At 32.6% G+C, this 20,138-nt stretch overlaps 4 protein-coding genes across 10 annotated transcripts; 2 read left to right on the top strand and 2 right to left on the bottom strand.

Moving 5' to 3' along the window:
• The first annotated feature begins 1,224 nt into the window (after positions 1-1,224).
• Positions 1,225-7,260, top strand: LOC116850376 (amino acid transporter AVT1B). Of its 3 annotated transcripts, XM_032828584.1 has the most exons (11): positions 1,225-1,416; positions 1,649-1,890; positions 2,421-2,724; positions 3,335-3,455; positions 3,768-3,880; positions 4,182-4,314; positions 4,528-4,662; positions 4,870-4,979; positions 5,058-5,264; positions 5,607-5,928; positions 6,435-7,260. In XM_032828584.1, exons 3-11 carry the CDS (start codon positions 2,589-2,591, stop codon positions 6,841-6,843), a joined length of 1,686 nt encoding a protein of 561 aa, XP_032684475.1. In that variant the 5' UTR covers positions 1,225-1,416; positions 1,649-1,890; positions 2,421-2,588; the 3' UTR covers positions 6,844-7,260. The 3 variants fall into 3 exon arrangements, with proteins under 3 accessions (XP_032684475.1, XP_032684477.1, XP_032684476.1); XM_032828586.1 differs by lacking the exon at positions 1,649-1,890; XM_032828585.1 differs by lacking the exon at positions 1,225-1,416 and having other exon boundaries at positions 1,604-1,890.
• A 162-nt stretch (positions 7,261-7,422) lies between these two features.
• Positions 7,423-12,223, bottom strand: LOC116850377. Of its 4 annotated transcripts, none has more exons than XM_032828591.1 (8): positions 11,753-12,223; positions 11,591-11,659; positions 11,455-11,512; positions 11,231-11,369; positions 11,028-11,145; positions 10,280-10,417; positions 10,063-10,205; positions 7,423-7,625 (listed from the first exon to the last, which is right to left on the bottom strand). In XM_032828591.1, the coding sequence occupies exons 1-8, from the start codon at positions 11,847-11,849 to the stop codon at positions 7,479-7,481; spliced, it is 909 nt and encodes a 302-aa protein (XP_032684482.1). In that variant the 5' UTR covers positions 11,850-12,223; the 3' UTR covers positions 7,423-7,478. The 4 variants fall into 4 exon arrangements, with proteins under 4 accessions (XP_032684482.1, XP_032684481.1, XP_032684480.1 ...); XM_032828590.1 differs by having other exon boundaries at positions 11,591-11,662; positions 11,753-12,222; XM_032828589.1 differs by having other exon boundaries at positions 11,455-11,659; positions 11,753-12,222.
• A 380-nt stretch (positions 12,224-12,603) lies between these two features.
• Positions 12,604-17,101, top strand: LOC116850374 (gamma-tubulin complex component 4). Its single transcript, XM_032828581.1, has 10 exons — positions 12,604-12,821; positions 13,035-13,118; positions 13,357-13,489; positions 13,574-13,767; positions 13,863-13,957; positions 14,020-14,336; positions 14,506-14,976; positions 15,057-15,234; positions 15,391-15,613; positions 15,799-17,101. The coding sequence occupies exons 2-10, from the start codon at positions 13,050-13,052 to the stop codon at positions 16,045-16,047; spliced, it is 1,929 nt and encodes a 642-aa protein (XP_032684472.1). The 5' UTR covers positions 12,604-12,821; positions 13,035-13,049; the 3' UTR covers positions 16,048-17,101.
• LOC116850379 (osteoclast-stimulating factor 1-like) lies at positions 16,087-20,101 on the bottom strand. 2 transcript variants are annotated; one of them, XM_032828594.1, is made up of 8 exons: positions 19,895-20,101; positions 19,531-19,580; positions 19,142-19,380; positions 18,720-19,050; positions 17,660-17,702; positions 17,438-17,555; positions 17,138-17,349; positions 16,087-16,892 (listed from the first exon to the last, which is right to left on the bottom strand). In XM_032828594.1, the coding sequence occupies exons 1-8, from the start codon at positions 19,991-19,993 to the stop codon at positions 16,662-16,664; spliced, it is 1,323 nt and encodes a 440-aa protein (XP_032684485.1). In that variant the 5' UTR covers positions 19,994-20,101; the 3' UTR covers positions 16,087-16,661. The 2 variants fall into 2 exon arrangements, with proteins under 2 accessions (XP_032684485.1, XP_032684484.1); XM_032828593.1 differs by lacking the exons at positions 18,720-19,050; positions 19,142-19,380; positions 19,531-19,580; positions 19,895-20,101 and adding an exon at positions 18,322-18,529 and having other exon boundaries at positions 17,660-17,706.
• Between the last annotated feature and the right edge of the window lie 37 nt (positions 20,102-20,138).

A 20,138-nucleotide genomic window follows, 5' to 3' on the forward strand; every position in this document is an offset into this window, starting at 1 on the left:
CGGCGGAAGTCCGCAAGACAGCCAATCAATATGTTGTTTTCCGTAAGAGCTAGAAAGTTATTACGGAAAGCAGCATATTGATTGACTGTCGCACGAACTTCCGCCGCGCGGTAAACGTTGCCGCGTTCTGTGTGCAGAAGCCATAACTTTTCCGTTATCGCATCACTTCACAGTACAGAAACAGAAAATAGACACCTAGTTTACATTAAAAGTCACATTGAAAAGCATTCGGAAATACTCGACACACGAAGGTACACGGTACCTCCACTACTTTCCCACTGAAATCACGAAAACACACGAGAGAGTGATGTTTTTGAACGCAGCCTAAATGTTGTTAGAGAGCCTAAAATCAGAGAGTTGTCAAATCGTCACGTGACCGGCTGCGCGCTGATTGGCTCAGGGCGCGTGGAGCTCCATCTGAGAGATATATGCAAATTCAAATAATTATATATAATACATGTAAATACTTATCAAACGAAAAAAGATACAATTCAGCTTTAAAATCCTTACCTATTTAATCTTCTTAATTTAATCTTTACGTTCTTCCTATCACTGTCACTCTAATAGCTCCTGCCTACAGGACGCGTAATGCTTGCCGCGTGGTGGGAGTCCATGCGACAACCAATCAATATATTTTTCCGTAAGAGCTAGAAGGTTATTACGGAAAGCAGCATATTGATTGGCTATCGCGCGAACTTGTGCCGCGCGGCAAGCATTACCGCGTTCTGTGTGCAAAAGCCATAATGCAGGATTTACACCGCGTCCGATATACGACGTTCGATATCCAATAGGAAAACAGCTTTCTAATAGAGAATTCAATTCTCCATTGGAAAGCTGTTCTGTTATTGGATATCGGACGTCGTACGTCAGACATCAGACGCGGTGTGAATCCTCCATAACCTTTCTCTCAAAATCATGCGCCCTGAGCCAATCAGCGCGCAGCCAATGACGAGTTGACGACTCTCTGATTATAGGCTCTCTAAAATGTTGTATGTCGATAGCTGCGTTCGCTTTGGACGCTTATGCGCTGTAAGCATCATTCTATCTTCTTCCCGCATGTAACAAGCAATAAAGATAGAATGACGCTTACACACATAAGCGCCCAAAGCGAACGCACCCGATGTCGGACGCAGTACTGGTAGGCTACTGGTAGTGGGGGTACTATATATACTGAGCGGCAGGCGCTACGAGTCTGCGCAAATGATAAACACGGAGAGAGTTATTGCCAACGATGGCGCGACTACCAAACAATACAAGCAGAGAACAACACACAGCCGGATGCTCTGTTGAACAATTGTCTGGAAAATATTCCCGAATATTCCTGCGTACATCTACGGGGTGTACAAAAGTTTTCGCTATTAGCTGCATGATTTTTTAATGCGCATCGTAATTTTCATACAAAATACATCCATCTAGGTAAATTGAATATTTTAATTAGCTTCTACACGATATTTCGCAAACTTTCGACTATTTTATCCTCAATTCTTTACCCGATTTTGCCTCTTTTAAATTGTTCTAAATGTAATTCTGTATTTCATCATTTCTTGGTCATGTCTTGCTTACATTTTATTATATTGATGCGTAATATACGATCACTTGCTGAACGTAAAGATCATATATATAGTAGGTTTTCTTTGATGTTTTTTAGTTGGTTTGTGGAATAAGTATTTATAATTATAATAAGTATTTATAAAGTAATTTGTATTCGACACGATATTCGAGAAATTTCGTTATCACTCAAAGAAAATTACTATTTGCACCGGTGCAACGTTCATGAGTTACTTGGCGCGACTATCGAAGAAAAACACAAGTGGAGTACAATACAAAATTGAGCAGTTCACCGAATAATTGTTTGGAATGTCTCCAAATATTGTTACATATATCTACAAGGTATATAAAAATTCTCACTATCAGTTACATGATTCTTTAATGTACATTCCTTTTTAAAATAACGAACACAAAACGATAATAACATTACATAAGGTTTAGCCTAAATTTCAATTTAAATCAATATGAATCAAAAAGATGATTGATTCACATTGAAATTCGGCCTAAATGTAATGTAATCTTTGTAAGTTTTGTATCTATTATCAAACAGAGATCATAAATATGCAAAAGTATATCCATCCAAAGATTGAATATTTTTATTAAGTTTTACATGTTATTTTGCAAACTTTTGTCTATTGTCGTATGTCCCCAATTCTGAGTTCTTTTTTAGATATATAAAAAAAAGAATTCTTTTCACTGAACTAAACTCGAAAGAATTTTTTTTGTATTTAAAAATGAACTCAGAATACGTGACACTCAATTTTGTTTTTTCGAAATTTTCACATAATTTTCCCATAATTCCCCACGACTCGCTTGCATTGTATTATATCGATGCGTTTACTTGCTAAACATTAGACTTGTATACATTGTAGGTCTTCCTCGGTGTCCTCGGGCTGGCTGGCGAAGTAAATGGTTCATGCTCGATACGGTGTCAAGTTACCCTCACGATGCGGTGCGCAACGAGAGAACCACGGGAACCGGTCTGCACCCGATGCCGAACACCACGATAATATTCCAGCGCGAATCGTGAAAGCTACGACATGAATCGCGAAACTATCCCATTGATCTGGAGAAACGCGAATTCGGGACTGTCGTTATTATTTGCGACTCTATGTATCGTTGACATTTTCGGTGTGTTTCCGATCATCGCTTTGCCATGTGCAATCGTCCAATGTGGTAAGTTGCTCTTTGTAATTCTCGTACAAAACCGCAATCGACGAGATATTATCGCAACGGAGAAATTATTATTAGGTGACTGTAAAAAGTTGTTTTGTGAAGAAACTGAGTTCTCCGATTTTTTATTCATTATTCTCTCGGAATTCTCGCTAGAGATCTCTTTTTAATTGTCATTTTTACAAGAATATTAATTGTATATTAAGTAAAAAATCTGTTATCTATTGATAAGAAGTGAGATATTGTGGATATTTTACAGAAATAAAGGATATTTATATTTGAATGACATATATAGTATTTATTAAATTTACGATTTTCGATTGTTATGAGTTTAACTCAATGGAAATTTACGTATTACGGGATTTTAATTCTTTCTTATGAAGCTGTTATTGTTTTGTTTCTTTGGTGTCAATTGCTGAGGTCGTTGACCCTATCTGTTTATATCAGAAATATTGTATAGAGATATCGTTATGTTAGTATAACGTACAGAGAGATGTAATATAATATAACATAATATAAACGGGCAGTTCATACGCAGAAAATATTAGTTTATTCTAACAATAATAGTTTTAAGTATAAAGAAATTAAAAGAGAAATATATGTGTATCATTAGGATTATATGGGATCCCACTGGTGCTGATTGTCTTTGGTTTGCAAATTTATACCGCCACTTTGCTGGGAAGATCATGGATCATCGCCAGTAATCTGGATCCGCAGATCTCACGGAAGAATCGGTACTGTTACGAACTCTCATTCGCGATAGTGTAGATATCACGATAAAGGAAAAAAGCCGGATAAGAATATAAAGACAAAGGCTTCTTTCGATAAATTAATTTAGGAACAAAAATTTCACGAGCATCTTCAAAATTCCGGAGGAGATTCGTTCGAAATTATTCTTCGGTAATTCGTAGAAAAATAATTGATTCTGTTTCTATTCATTAATCGTCCTTTAAACGTTCGTGTTGTGTCTAAGTTCGTGTGTTATTTAAAAGAAACAAACATTTAAAAATTATAAATTCTATATTGTAACGTGACTAAAATTGCAGCTACCCTCTCGCTGCTGTGACAGAGTTAACGTTGGGTTCGCGTGCACGATCTATCGTCACTGTACTTCTGGATCTGACAGTCTTCGGTTGCGGTATTCCCAATCTGCTGGTCGGTGAGTAAAGATATTTTATGTTGTATTAACGTGTGAGAAGTGTGAAAATTTTATTGTATTGCGTTCTATGAAATTGACTTCACGATTTTGCGCTGCTATTAATATATCCACATATTATTTATATGCGCAGCAAGTATAATAATCATTCGTTCGTCTTAAAGTTTTCTATTATCGAATTTTTTGTCGAAAAAACAGAAGTTAGAGATTTATCAAATCTTTATGGATATAACTTCGAATTTTCTCCTAAATAAAAAACTGTGTATTTCGACGTTCGGTATATTAAATACAGATTGTTTCTTAGCTTCGCAGAACCTACACCTATTCGGACTCAAAGTATCAGGACTGCGTTTCGATCTCTCTTTCTGTTATTGGCTACTGATAGTTGGCGTATTACTTTGTCCGTTAATGTGGTTAGGCAGTCCGCGAGATATGAAGTAAGAGGATAAAGATAATATAATTAGTAAGCTAATATAAGCTACTTTTTATATTAAATTCAGATAAAATAAAATTTGTATAGATAACGTTTGATAAATTATTTATTTAGATATCTAGGAAAAATCATGTTATAGAGCTTTTTTGTACTTTCTCTCTTCCCCTCTCTATCTCTATATGTATGCATATATTTAATATTTATTAAATGGTTATAGATGGGTGGCGACGTGCTCTAGTGTAGCGGTTAGTTTAACAGCGATATTAGTATGGTGGGGTATTATAACTGATGATCGAATGTCCAATGCCACACCAATATCTACTTCCCCGACGTGGGATAAATTTATATCCGGGTATACAAACTGTCTTATATATAAACATGCACTATATAAATCTTTTTGTAGAAATCTTTTCCAATATATAATTATGAAATAAATTATTGATATATCAATTATACATCTATTTTTCTCTTCATAGTCTTTTAACCGTTAGTATCTTTCGTCTTTTTATCAGAAGTTCGATTAATTAAGTAATTGACAGTTGTGCGTACAAATTTTCAGTTACGGCATGCTGGCCTTTCAGTTCGACGTGCATCCAACACTAATGACGATACAAGTCGATATGCGTCGACCCCGAGACATCGACAAAGCCGTTTTTTTCTCTTTCATAAGTAAGAGATCGCTGTATAGTCTCTGAAGAGTATATTTAGTATATTTTTCATATTAATTCTATATTGCTTTTTGCGCAGCGAGCGGATCCCTGTTTGCCGTTACCGTTGGATTAGCTGTGTGGAAGTACGGCGACAGCACGACTGCGAATATCCTCGAAGCTATGCCATCAGGATCAGTTACTAACATCGCTGTGCTGTTGGCCGCCCTTCAACTGTGCTTCTCCAGCGTAATCGGCTATTCGGCGCTTTTCCAACATTTGGAGGATCAATGGAGTGTGCAGAGAAGTAAGCGTAGAAATATTTTTCATGTGTTACGACATTGTGATGTCTGACTTGAAAAAAAAAAAACTTCTTTGATACACACATAGTCTCAGTGTTCATTGTCAGTTCTGTGAAAATTGCTCGAATTTACAACTTCTCGTTTCTAAAGAACGAGATCTGAAATTATATATGTGGAAAGAAATTTGTAGTTCAATGTTTTTCCTAATTCATAATTTGGAATGAAACTTAATTTCATGCCTTACTACAACTCGTATTTACAATTCGTTGTATAGTTTTAGATTTGAATACACAAATTGTTGTAATAGACTTGGATGTTTAAAATAATGTTTATTACAATATTAACAGCCTTCGGATGGAAACGATGCGCCATGAGGTCGGCGGTAGTTCTTCTCAGCGTAGCCGTGGGCGAATCGGTGTCACGATTCGACATAGTCATGGCTTTAATCGGCGGATCGTTGACCGGATCGCTAGTGTTCGTGTTACCACCTTTGATATATAATCGAGCTTTAGCTTTGAAACAGAAGTCGACCCAAGCAGCGATCACACGAGAAATTCACTCGAGTTCTCGTAGAAAACTCAGCGATGAAGAGGAACACTCGATGGATTCCGAAGCTCATTCGCGTTCGATCTACTACGGTTTTCTAAGTGCCACGAATAATTCTCGCAGGTATTAAACATACACGCACTAACACGAATATCTAGATGCTTTATATTAGAAGCTTACAAATGTTCATCAGATCGTTGATGATTTCATTGGCTCAAAAAATGAATTATTTTATCAGAAAAAAGAGGATAATGATACTTTGATTTGATAAGTGCTATTTTACTATTACTAACAAAAAATATAAATTCGACGAACTTTTGCAAGCCTTAATATCTGGATACATCTAAAGCGATTGTTGCATTAGTCACCAATACTTAAATATTACATCAAAGTTTCGCGATCAAATTTCTCTGAATACTTCGAAAATATGTCTTCTTATACTTATTATACTAGTTATAATAAATATAAAGTTTACCGATACTTAACAACTATATTGTTAGTATTATATTAACTTGTTAGTATTAACTTAGCAATACGGTTTTATGAAAAAAAAATTGTTTTATGTCTATTATAAGAAATGAAAATATTTGATGAGTCGCACATATATTGAAATTCCAAATTTTCGACAGATATACGTATCTCTACTACGACGATTTAACGGACGATAAGATAGATTCACAATCCAAAGAATTTATCGATCGTTACAAAGATGATCGAGGCAAGGGAACTACTGAAATTCCGCTGACCAACACGCATCCGGAACATCCGCATCTCGTCGATGCCGCCGAATCGAATAGAATTCGAAACGTGAAACCCGCGGATAGTCCACGAGAAGAAATCACGGAGAAAACATTATTAAAGAAAAGTGAGAGATCGTGCGAGAGGATGGTTAAATGCTTCGGCTATTTTATCGTGGCAATCGGTATTACAATAACGGTGTCCTCAACGTACGTCAACGTCTGGAATACTATACGTTATGTGCGTTTTACGCCGCCATGCATCATCAACGCCACTGCAAGTCAAATCTCCGCCTCATAATCGTAATTTTGGAAAGAAGTAAGCAAAGTGCTTACACACTAGTGTTACAAGTAAAAATAATTTTATAGAAAATAATCGAGTCATGTAATCTTTTTGTTTCTTTGTCCTCCTCTATTTCTTTCTCTCAAGTTGAATTTGACATTAACATCAAGTGCGGTTCGATCGTTATTTTATAAAATTCTTATATTTTCTTTATATTTATTTTGCAACATGTTTGAGCGTATATATCAAGTTTACAACTTGTACATTAATTTGTTGTACATAAACAAACAAATTTTTACAATCTCTATATCCACTCAATTTACTCAATTTATTCAATTTAACAAGCACGCGCATATATATTAAGTATTGTAAAATAGTTAATATTATATCAGTCACGAATATTTACTTTAAATTATCGCACTTAATCTCGCACTCACGCTTCACACATCGACACACATGCACGCCACCTAACTAAATCCACCAGTTACGGATATTAAATTTTCGATAAATGTAAAATAATATTCTTAAATGATCAGTATATTAATATTATTTTGGCAATTGTACGACAAAATAATAATAGTAATATACAAATGCAAGTAAAAAAAATTATTATAAATTTTTACTATAAATTGTTATAAATTCCAATTTTTTCATTATAAAGAATTAAATCTACCATAAGACATAGGTAACATAAAAGATGAATTATCCAACAACCTATTAAGTGTGATATTGGACGTATCGTCATATGTTACAGCAGGTGCTCCTACATGATAACCAGTAGCTTCTTTCGCCTTGATACTCTTTATGAACACAGTAAAAAAGATACAAAGACTTCTATTAAAAATGGTACAAGTACATACACATTATTGTTATTAAATCTTTGTATATCAAACGCAATATACAGGATGTTGGAAAACAACATAGCACACATTTATCTGTGTTCCTCAGACAATTCTAAGAATAAAAGTTCATTCAAGTAAACATATCCGAAACGGTTTAGTTTTTGAGATAGAAGGCTTTGAAAATTGCAATTTTTTTTTTGTAACGATAATAACTTAGAAACTAATGACAATTAAATAAAATTTGGCATATGTCTGTGCTTAAGTAAACTTTTTCTGAAAATGCCAAAAAGGTTTTGAATGAAAACTAAAAATAAGGGTAATAGAAAAAGCATGGAGTAGTTTTAACCTTATCTTTGTGAAAAAAAAAAATTTTGTTTAAATATCAGATTTTAAAAATTCAATGTTTTTAAGACAATTTATTATTATTATTTATTATTATTATATTATTACAAAAAAAATTGCAATTTTCAAAGCTCTCTATCTAAAAAACTTATTCATTTCAAACACATGTTTATATAAACTTTTGTTCTTAGAATTGTCTGAGGAACACGTAGATAAATTTGTGCCATGTTGTTTTTCAACACTCTGCATATCACATTAAAATGATGCGATTATTTTATAAAACCAATTTTTAGTTTTTGTAAAATGTCCGCGAATTTCTTATCTGTAGCGAACTTACAAATATTCTAAAAACTGAATGATTTATTCTAGTGAGCCGTGGTAAAAAAGATGAAAAGTGTGTGTTTAATTTAAAGCATTTAAAGTTCATATTTTTCCACTGCAATACTGATTAATAATACCAGAAATAAGAAAATTCACACTTAAAATAAAAAAAAATATATCTATAAAATGACATTTGTAATCGACCGATAAAACTCGGTCTACAATAGGTATAATAAAACCTTTAGTCTTTTGATGTAACAAGTAAACCTACCCAAAAGTTATACTTCAATTTCTTTCTAATTTGGCACAAGTGAAAAAGTACAAAAAATATTTAGGTCATATTTTTTTATTTTGGTCCACTTTGAGTTTCACGGGCAGTTTATAGCTTTTTAATGTTCTTATTCCTATCATTAACAAATGCATAATAAAATGCATAAAAAATAAAATTGAATCCAAGATATAGACGTTTTTAATTTGCTGATTATGAATATAAAATCAAATGTGTAAAATTATTTGTATAAATAATAAAATGTTTAAACAAAACATGTAAAAAGTTGAAAAAAAAATTATACAAATTTCTCGGTTTCGCCGAGATTCGAACCATTTTTTATTAATTTAGTACAGATTTGAAATATTTCAGTTGGAATCTCGGCTAAAAAAAATTTAGAATGATTCGTGTCTCAGCTATGCCGATTTTGTTAAAATTATTTAACTATATCTTGTATTCAATTTTATTACATATGCATTTTTACTGCACTTGATGATAGGAGTGAGAACATTAAAAAGCTATAAACTGCCCGTGAAACTCAAAACGGTCAAAATGAAAAAATATGTCCTAAATATTTTTTGTATTTCTACATTTGTGCCAAATTAGAAAGAAATCGGAATGTACCTTTTGGATAGGTTTACTTGTAAGCTTTAAATTATAACATAAATTCTAATAAAAAGTTTCCCGCACTGTCAGAAATCGTAATACAGTTTAAAACTTATTACGACTTTAGGTAGCACGGAAAACTTTTTGTCGGAAATTACATCAGGATTAAGAGCAAAAGGTTAAAGATTAAAGGCTATATCTATATTATAGATTAAACCCAATATTCCGATCTATAAAATACTTTGAAAATTTTCCTTTTCTTTTAACAGTTGATATATAGTTTAATGACAAAAGAAAAGGTGAGAAAAGATAGATTAAAAAAAGAGACTACATTATGTTACATTAATTTATGACAAAATGTAGTGTATGTAATTTCTACTGAAAGCCGACAACGGCCGAAATGTTTAGAAATTTATCATATATATATTAAAAAAACTATTCACAACCAAAATCTAATGTTGGCTCTCATATATGTGTGTGTGTGTGTGTGTGTGTGTGTGTGTGTGTGTGTGTGTGTGTGTGTGTGTGTGTGTGTGTGTGTGTGTGTGTGTGTGTGTGTGTGTGTGTGTGTGTGTGTGTGTGTGTGTGTGTGTGTGTGTGTGTGTGTGTGTGTGTGTGTGTGTGTGTGTGTGTGTAGATCTCAATTTGTTTTTTGATTATACATCGGAAAATTCGTTATTCGTTCTTTTGATTATACAAATTTGCTCGATCAATCGTAAGTAATAAATAAAAAATTTTATGGATCTTATCTTTTTATTTTAACATATTTCAAATGAATTTTTGAGTTTGTATTTTCTTGTTTCTGATGTCATTAATCAAAAAAATTATTAAGTAAGACATTAGAAATTGAGATATTACCTGAGGTGGATGGTGAGCCAGAGCGTCCCGAAGAATGTTACTTCTATTCGATATAACAGAATGGCCCTCATTCATGCTTAGAGGCATCTTAAATGCTGTCAAAGAGGTTTGTTGCTCCATCGAATGTTTATAGGCTATGTACGCTACGAAATATTATTTTCATAAAATATAAGATAGCATGGAATTGATGTTTGAATTACAGGATAAGTGAAATTACCAGGATTTGTTGTTAATGATGAGACTTTAGCTACTGTAGGATAAGTTGGTTTAGACTGTTCTGGAGTCTCTCTGGATGGTTGCAACATAATTGAGGAATAATCGTAATTTTTTTTACTCGGACCGATCGAATTCTCAACTAACCAAAGGAAAAGAGAATTTTTTATTAATTTGAAGAAAAAAGAGGAGAGTCATTCCTCTCCTATATTGAAAATGTTATATTTTTTTAAAGCTCCTACTTCCTTGCTGCAATAATCTTAGTTAATAATGTCAGAGGCGGGGAAATATATGTCGATTATTTATGATTACATAAAATATGTAATAATCAATAAATAGCTATAAAACTAACATGATACGTAATCTATATAATCTATATAACCTATCTTTTTTTGTTTTGTCATGTTAATTTTATTTATTATTTTTAGGCAAAGTGTCACTTTATGGATATATCTTTTTATTTCAATATATTTTACATGTATTTTGGATTTGTTTTCTCGCTTCTGACGTCATTAATCAAAATAACCACAACAGGGAACCAAGAGCTTTAATGTGAGAAAGTGATTAAAAAATTTAAGAAATTTGTTCATTCATTGTTCACGATTTTTCGGGAATAACTGAATAACCTTGTAGCTTCTTTAGGCTTTATATAAGCACAAATATAATAAAATATCTATGATTTGTTGCTTTTACAAGAGTCTTACATGCAATCTATAATACAATTTGCAGGGTGTACAACTTTATATACTTACTAGAAAATGATAGAGGATTCTTAATTGGAATAGATGATGGTGCTTTACATACTGATGTGGGAAATATATTTCCACGTAGAGGTATATTTCGTGGCATAAATGTTTCCTTAGTAGATCCCTAAAGTAAAAACTGGGACATTAATTTATACAATAGAAACACTTGAGATTTTAGCTGAAGATTAGTTTACAAATAAATTACTTACAGTTGTTAATATTTGTTGTTCAACAACACTAGATTCATGTAGAGAACCAATATTTCGTGTTGTTGGTAATAGTTGAGGATGTGTTACTTTAGTATTCACTGTCGAATATATTCCTACAGTCGATACTTCTGAGTATATACTAGAAAATCAAGATTTCATTATATAAAGCTTATAATTATCAAACTTTATACAATTAGATATCACAATTAACATAATAAACAAACTTGTTCTCTTTTGCAAATTGTTTTCTAGTTCCTTCTTCATGCAAAACTCTCTTCAGTTCTGTAAACAAATCATGCTTCTCCATTTCCAACTCTGAGATTTCACCGTGCAAATTATTGATCTGTTCTTGTGTCTCACCAAATGTCATTACATCTTGTTTCTGTTGGCGTTCCCTTTCTTTACGCAAACGTTCTTCTTCTTCATCAGCTTCTGGAGTTAAATACACAACAGTGTGAATTTCAAGTACTATATAAGTTATATCAAAACAAGTCAATTTTCTTCTTTCAACTTTTATTTTACCTTGTTTTTTACGTTGTCGTTCTCGCATGATGTGAATCTTTAACGCTTGCCACATTCGCTGGTTACATTGCGAAGCTCCAACCAGTACTGATGGCATTTTCTTAACTTCACAGTTTTTCCTAACCTTACTCAAGTCACTCTATTATGTTAACTTATTATACTAGTTACTTCCAGAATCATGTCTTTAAATCAGTTTTTCAGAAACTTCCGAAAATTATATCTGATTGTTTATATTGTATACTTCCTCAATAATTGACTGAGTGCACCTAACCATTAGTGACCTTATGTCATTGCTCTGTTTACATTGTATAGTTTCAGTTTCAATATATGGCTGAGCACACTGGACTCATTGTATATCCAAATGTATATTTAAGTGGTCTGTTTTTTTTAACTGCTCTGTTGAACTGGTGCAATATATTGAAGTGAGACAAAGGCGTTCAGCAGAGAAAGCTACTTTGCAACTGTGTAAAATTCGTGAATCTGATTGGTACATGCTCTTGGATTCAACCAAAATTAAGAGCATGCTCCAATTAGATTCACGAATTTTACAACAGTTACAAAGCAGCTTTCTCTGCTGAACGCAGCCATTGGTACATGGGTACGGTCCAGCGAGCGCTGCAAATGCTTTGTAGCGTTTTTACTTCTTTCTCTTTCTTCATTCGAATCTGAAGAATAGAACAAGAGGGAGAAACGTGCGCAGCATTTATTGTTGGATGCACCCTTTAAGTACAGTCTTAAGATGTCATGAACCAATCACAGAGCTATATTCGCATCTTAAGACATTACTTAAGACGGTCTTGAAATAAGATTCGACTATGAATACCGCCCTTAGTATATTCTATAGGAAAATATATTCAGCAGTTTGTGAAGTACGCCAATGCGGCGTGATTGTCGCTGATCGTTTTCTTTGAAAGATGGAGAAACAATTTGCAGCCTGCCACGAATGTATTTTGTCGAACAGATTTAAACTTCAGGAATTCAATATTACATGATTTGTAATTTGTGATCTTGAAGAAAGTGAAGTAATAATGAAATATGAAATGAGACTGAATAATTAGAATTAAAGCAGGTATGTTTTTATAGCGACCATCATGTGTAATGTTCAATAGACACTAATAATAAACAATCATCATTATTTGTATAATATGAATATTATGGTGTAATATGAAATAATATTTGTTATATAACATAACATTGATTGTATTTATATTTACTTATTAATTGTTTTGTGTAATTGATATATAATTATATTTGTATGAAGAAAATTTTTACTGTTTATTAGCTATCAACTTTCAACATGTTGCATGAGATTTTACTATCACTATGGGGATGTTCAACTAGTGTATCGGAGATAATAGAGACAGACGTAAGAACATATTGTATATTAAAGCAAAATGAAACAGAAGATTAAGTATTGCATATTTTTAGATATATAATACACAAAAAATAATATACAATCTATATATAATATACACAAAGATAATATATAATCTACATTAGTATTTGAAACTATAATACTACTATATATAATACTATATATACTACTAAATATAATACTACTATATAGTAATACTACTTATGTATAATTTATTAATCTTTTTTAGTCTGTAGATCTTGAGAAATACTTACATCCTGGAGAACAAGCACTACTCAATAGGATATTAGATATAGTAAAAGAGTGCAATGTTATACGAGGTTTTATACGTGAATATTCGATACATGGTCAAGATACAAAAGGTAAGATGTTAGTGATATCCAAAGCTTGATATAAAACACTCTCTGTTACATAATTAATTAACATTTTATATTAATGTTTTGCAGAAAATATAACTCCTGGTCTTTATGCCCGTGCTCTGTGTGATGGAATGGACCAGGCACTGGAACCATTTCGTGAAGAAATAGTTAAGTTAGAAACTACAGTCTTAAACAACAATTATACTCCTCTATCATTAATCCTCTGCAGCGTTGAGAACTATACTTGCTTGTTCTCTGTTTTACATTCTATTATTCGTGAAGTAAGTATATGTTTCTTTGAAGAAATCTTATACTAATAAATTTTGTATGCTAATCAATGTATTTGATGCAATCATTTGCAACCCATTTGTTTCAGATTCGTACACAGAAACTGTATGGTTGTAAATTGTTGCAATGTTTACATCAGCGTATGCATACTGGTATACCCAAGATCAACTTTGCTTTGAAACTGTAAGAAATTTTTAATGAAGCCCGGAATATTATTAGCAGTGTTTTTATCTATTTATTTTCAGGATGGTTCATAACATTCACATTGTTTTCTACAAGCATTTAACAAGCTGGCTCTTATATGGACAATTGGAAGATGTTCATAGAGAGTTCTTCATACAGAAAGTATCAGACTGTGACAGAACCTTAGTGCACGTGAAGAGTAAAGACGACGTTGATACACGCGAATTGTCGATCAGCAAGAAATCAGACGTTGATATGTGGGACTACAATGTCCAGATCGACATGCTTCCATCATACATCAGGCCATCGTTGGCAAACAAGATTTTGACTATTGGTCAGACCGTCATTATGTTCGGAAACGATCCCAGACAGAAAAGAGGTAATATCTTTAGAAAAACGACTTCAAAATTCTTCAAAATATGCTACTTAATTATTGATATTACTTTAGGTAATAAATTTGCTACTTAATTATTAGTATTACTATAAAAATTACAAATTAGTATTATTATAAAAATTACACAAAGAAATTCTAATACTCGATCATTTAGATTTTAGCATGACGTCTAAGACGGAGAATTCGGTGTGGGGTGACAAGGAATACGAATTCTTCAGAAAACTTCAGAATCTTCAAGCGAAGTCCGTCTTCAACATCGTCGAGTTCGATCGCACGATCAACGAGTTGAAGCAATGCGTGACCGAGCTTCTGTGGCACGTCGCTGTCGAAGAGGCGCAACTGATGCAGCAACTCAGGCTGGTGAAGGAGTTCTTCCTAATGGGGCGCGGTGACCTGTTTCTTGAATTTATCAAGCTCACAGCACACATCCTTAACAAGGCGCCGACGAGTCACACGTCTAGAGACATTAATCTCGCATTTCAGATAGCATTGAGGAAAATGCATTTGAACGACGAAAGTGCAATTGACAGTTTTAACTTCGCTGTGCCCGTACCCCCTTCCGAGAACGAAGACACTGATACAGATGCCACCGATTTTCCTGATGATGAGAGACAAGATCCTAATGGTATATATTTGCAGCATTTAATCGTTATATCTTATTTCTGAGATGTTTAAGATAACGTTAAAATCGAATTTTTTCTTCAGAGAAACGTGGCTGGGGTACAATTATCTTAAAATATAAAGTCGTTTGGCCGTTGCACTTGTTGTTTAGTCCAGTCTCATTAAGCGATTACAACACTCTGTTTCGCTTTCTGTTGAGAGTTAAGAAAACACAGATAGATCTGTGGAATTTATGGAGTGAACATATGCATTACAAAAACATGTAAGTGATATCAATCAGAATTAGACTTTATTATTTAAAATTAGAATAAGAATCTTGGTTTAATAAGAATTACGTTGAATGAAACTTATTATTATCCGTGAAATTTATTACGTCGAATTATCCATGATTTTCACAGCAAAGTTTTTATAATTGCAGAGATATCGGCGTCATCCAGTTGAGAAATAATTTGATTTTTATTATCGACAATTTGCAGTATTATCTGCAAGTAGACGTGGTGGAGAGTCAGTATACTGTAATGGAGACAAGTATGAAAAGTACACGAAATTTCGAAGATATACAGAAGGCGCATTCTGTGTTCTTGGCTAACGTCATGTCGCAGACCTTTTTGTTGGGCAGTGGAGCGGGAAAGAAAAATCCAGTAAGTCCAAAACTAAAATTACTTATAAATTTTAAAATTCTGTCTGATTCAACAAGCCATTTTTATTGAAGAAAATTCGATGGGAGATTTACCGAAGAATCGATGAAATAGATAAAGATTAGGCTGAAGATAATTTGTACATATATAACTTGCGATATATTTATTAAATCGTTTTCAATTTTTAGGTGAATAAGCTGATACATCTTTTGTTACGGCTATGTGACGACTTTATTTTGCAAGCATCCATGTGGGAAGTTGGAAATTTACTTTTAACGGAGAAAGAAGAACTCAAAACGTTATGTGAGACACTAGACAGCGTAATGAATTGGTTGACGAAAGCACTGAACAAAGTACGTGCGCAACCCAGTGGGGAACATTTGGCTCGATTAATATTGAGGCTCGATTTCAATAGATGGTTTAGCAAAAAAGTTTGAAGGAAGTGATTTGTGTAATAAATTATAAATAAGACGATATACTAGAAAAAGAAGATTGTATTACATTCTTTGTTAAAAAAATTAAATTATTGGATCCCCTGAAGATCCAAATAAATGAATTTGAAAAAAAATTACATAATTCATTTCAAAGGATATTTACATATTCTTTTTCCATAAGTCGTCTTGTACGTTTTAAATCTATAGTGCTTTCTTACATTAAATAATTTGTATAGTTGAATGATTAATTGGAGCATAATTAATCTAGTTTCATTCAGTTTAGTTGTTACAATGATGCTCTATGTAGATCATTCTTAAATATTTGTACGGTAAAATAATACTAATAGCGTTACGAGAAAGTATATGTTCATAAAATAATGTACATCATAACAATATATTTATTAATTTTTTCATTTTAAATAATCGAGCGCTTTAATTATTTTGTCGTCGCAACGATGAACATTAAGAACACTATGATATAATGGCGAATTATAAAATAATTGTTCTTAAATATTAAGACGAGCATTGCTCGAGAGATCTTTAGAAATCAGCGATATCGCCTAATACTCTCATTATAGGAATGTTTATATTGTTTCTATCGGATGAAAATGACATTTTTAATCACTGTCATCATTGTAATCATCATCGTCGTACTCGTGTCTGCCGTCGTATCCACTTTGTTGCGATTGTATCGCGTTTTTGATGGACGCGTCGGACGCCAATTCTTCCGCGATAAAACCATCCTTGTTCCGTAACAACACGTCCACGTTGTGTTCCAGCAGTAAATTTATTACTTCCAAGTGTCCGTGACTCGCCGCCACATGCAACGGTGTATCGCCCATTTTATTCTACGATTAACGGGAGATATTAGGAATATAACATTAGAGAAAATGAAGTACTGATAATATATCAATATAACGCGATAATATAATGAATACTATAGTATAATGAACACATAAGTCAAAGTCCGTATTCATATTTTAAATTCCGTTAAATATTGTTAAATGTTTGTTGCACCTACACTTAACGATATTAAAATAAGAGAACATATCTCTAATTCTCTAAATGTATCATTTAAGTGCGTCATCTGTACCTGAGCATTTACTGCAGGATTTGGTAAATTAAGGAGCTCCTTTGCGCATTCCACATGGCCAGTGCGCGCTGCCCAATATAACGGTGTATTTCCGGCTGCGTCTAAGCCTGTCCCTGATATACCCTGTTTCAAGTATTCTCTTAGGAAAGATATATTGCCACGTCTCGCAGCATCATGTAGTGGTAATTCAATTTCTTGTGTTTGTTCTTCGACTATTTTAATAAGAGATAAAGATAGAAGATGAGAGATAAGAGTTAGAAAATTAAAAAAATTAATACAAGAGGATGCAATTTTTCTAACCATAAGCGACAGGTATAAGTCCTTTTTGGTTTCCACATTTCGCTGTCCACCAGTTTGGATCTACATCTTTATCGTATACATAAAGAAGATCACCTTCGTCAAACGACAATTCGTTCGCCTGCCAAGAGAAAATATTATTCCATGGGTGCGTTGTGACCACAAAATGTAAGAAACATATTTCATTTTATTTTTGATAGATCATTGTGTAAGAGAAGTACTTACATGTTGTGCAGTGTACTTGCACAGAGCTCTGACCACTTTTACCCTGCCTTAAAGATAAAAACATAACGTTAATATTGATAATCGATATTATATTATGTTAGAAATGAACATTGTAGAGCTACAAAACTTAATATATTATATATGCACTGGATCGTTTGATTAAATTGCTAGTCTCTTTTTTAATTCACGTATCAATTATCGTAACATTTCTAGTCAGTGAAAGATCAATATAACGTTTTTTAAATAACTGCAACACAATTTTTATAAATTCTTTTAGATTGTGTTTCTTTACATATAATTTAAAGTATATAATATCACTCTCTGAATTTTCTTAAGATAAATTGAAGTATTGGATCAAGGTATACCATATAACCTCAAAATTATATATGTTCGATTTTTTTATTGAGCTTTAATAACTTAAATATAATTAATTTAACATATAATATACATAATCCTGTAATACATGGAAGTACATACACGTACAGAATCATATGTAAATGTTAGAGTTTTTCTCATTACTTAGTAACCATCACTTAATAAAAAGTTAAGGAAGGCTCCAGATTTTATAATGAATAATCAGATATTTTAAATTATCCACGAATAACATGAGAAGTTATTGGATAAAGACATCAACTAATATATCACCGTTTTATAATATTTACCAGGTTTCCAAGCAGTTTTGGGTGGTGTAGGTGTTTTTACAAGTATACTCATGACTGTGTGCAGCCTCTATCATCATAATAACAACCCAATGACTCACACAGTCTTATTGGCCGTAATACATAGAAATACGTTGTATACTTGTTAATACATACACTTTTGAAAAATATGAGTTATCATCTAAACTCTCTTCTTTGCAACTTTCATGAATAACACCATATCTGAAGAAAGAGCTAATTATTTAGATAGTAATTTAATATTTCCATAGATATATGTAGCACAAATTGTGTATATTATAAAAATTCAAAAGTGATATTGAGTAATAAAAGAAAACTCCATGTATATTATCTAAGAGAAAAACAAAGTATACATATATACGCATAATTATTATATGAACTACTTACTGAAAAATACAACCAAGACAAAAGCTATCATGATCCACACCCAACATCTCCACTTGGAATTAGTGTGTTCTTCCAGTTTTAAAGATTCTTTTTTCAGTTTGACAGCATTAATATCTGTCAATTTATCTGATCTTTCTAGTGTATTGATATCCTTCTTTATGATGGCACTTGCTGCTAATGCATGTTCTTTCATATTACTGGTCATGGAAAGCATATTTTCAGCAATTTTCTCTTGGATATTACGATTATATTTCAAGATAGCATCTAAATCTTCATCTTGTATGTTAGAGTTTGATAATCTCTGTCGCACACCATCCTTATTTATACCTGTAATATGTGACAAATTTAACATTGAACACAATATGTAAGAACATATTTCGATCATATATACATATTTAAATCTCAAAGAGACAGTTACCTTTATCAGCATGAAATAACTCTCCACGTAACTCACGATTGTATTTTGCAATGGTCTTCTGATGTATTTGTGTTGTGATATTTGTACTAGCAGAATCATTTACCAAAGTTGAATTCTTTGATAGTAATTGTGCAGCTGCCACCCTTTCTACTGGATTCGATAATTTCATTGCATTTATTACTCCTTTCAAAAAATCTATCCGTTTGGTATAGCCCACTATGGAATCTTTAGATGGTTTACTGTGGTAAAAAACCAACTTTAACATTAAATTATTTTTTGTATTTACAGATATATAAGACTTTATGGATATATAAGATATATAAATATGTTAGTCACACACAAGAGAATTAATATAATTACTACATCATGTAAGCAGTTGAGAATATTACTTTGGTAGAGTTTGTAGTTTGTTCATCATGTCATCCAGAGCAAGTATATACTGAAACAAAAAATACATGAAAAATAAAAGAGAAGAGTTTAATTTACAATACTTATATACAAATATATCTAAGAGACTTATAAATTTATCCACTTAATAGATTCTTTGACAATCAATTTTTAATTTTACCTTATTAGAGAAAATAACAATAATTATTATGGGATATGTATAATGCATAAGAACATATTTTAACATCATTTTATTTTTAATAATTATTGTATATTTATCCAGCTCCATTGATAATTAATAATATAACGAATAAGACAACCAAATGTAAAAATTAGTAAGAACAAAAGTCTAGCAGCTTGTAGAACCTTTTCAAGTTTCCAATCTTGGTGAGGATCATCTTTCGCTATTAGTTCACAGCGTGTCAGAAGTCTTCTGACATTAATTTCCAGCCTAGACATTTGCATCGTACTACTTTATTCCAAACACAAATGGGAACCTTCCTCGCGTTCCTTTCTTACGCGTTCCTCGGCGTAGGTTCACCATGTAGATGTCAGCAAATGACATTTCCACGTGTAGCCTGACAGACTTGAACATAAGAGGGCGTGCGCC

The sequence above is a fragment of the Odontomachus brunneus genome, unplaced genomic scaffold, assembly GCF_010583005.1.
Source record: "Odontomachus brunneus isolate Ranch 3 - 2012 unplaced genomic scaffold, Obru_v1 Obru_scaffold_144, whole genome shotgun sequence".
NCBI lineage: Eukaryota > Metazoa > Arthropoda > Insecta > Hymenoptera > Formicidae > Odontomachus > Odontomachus brunneus.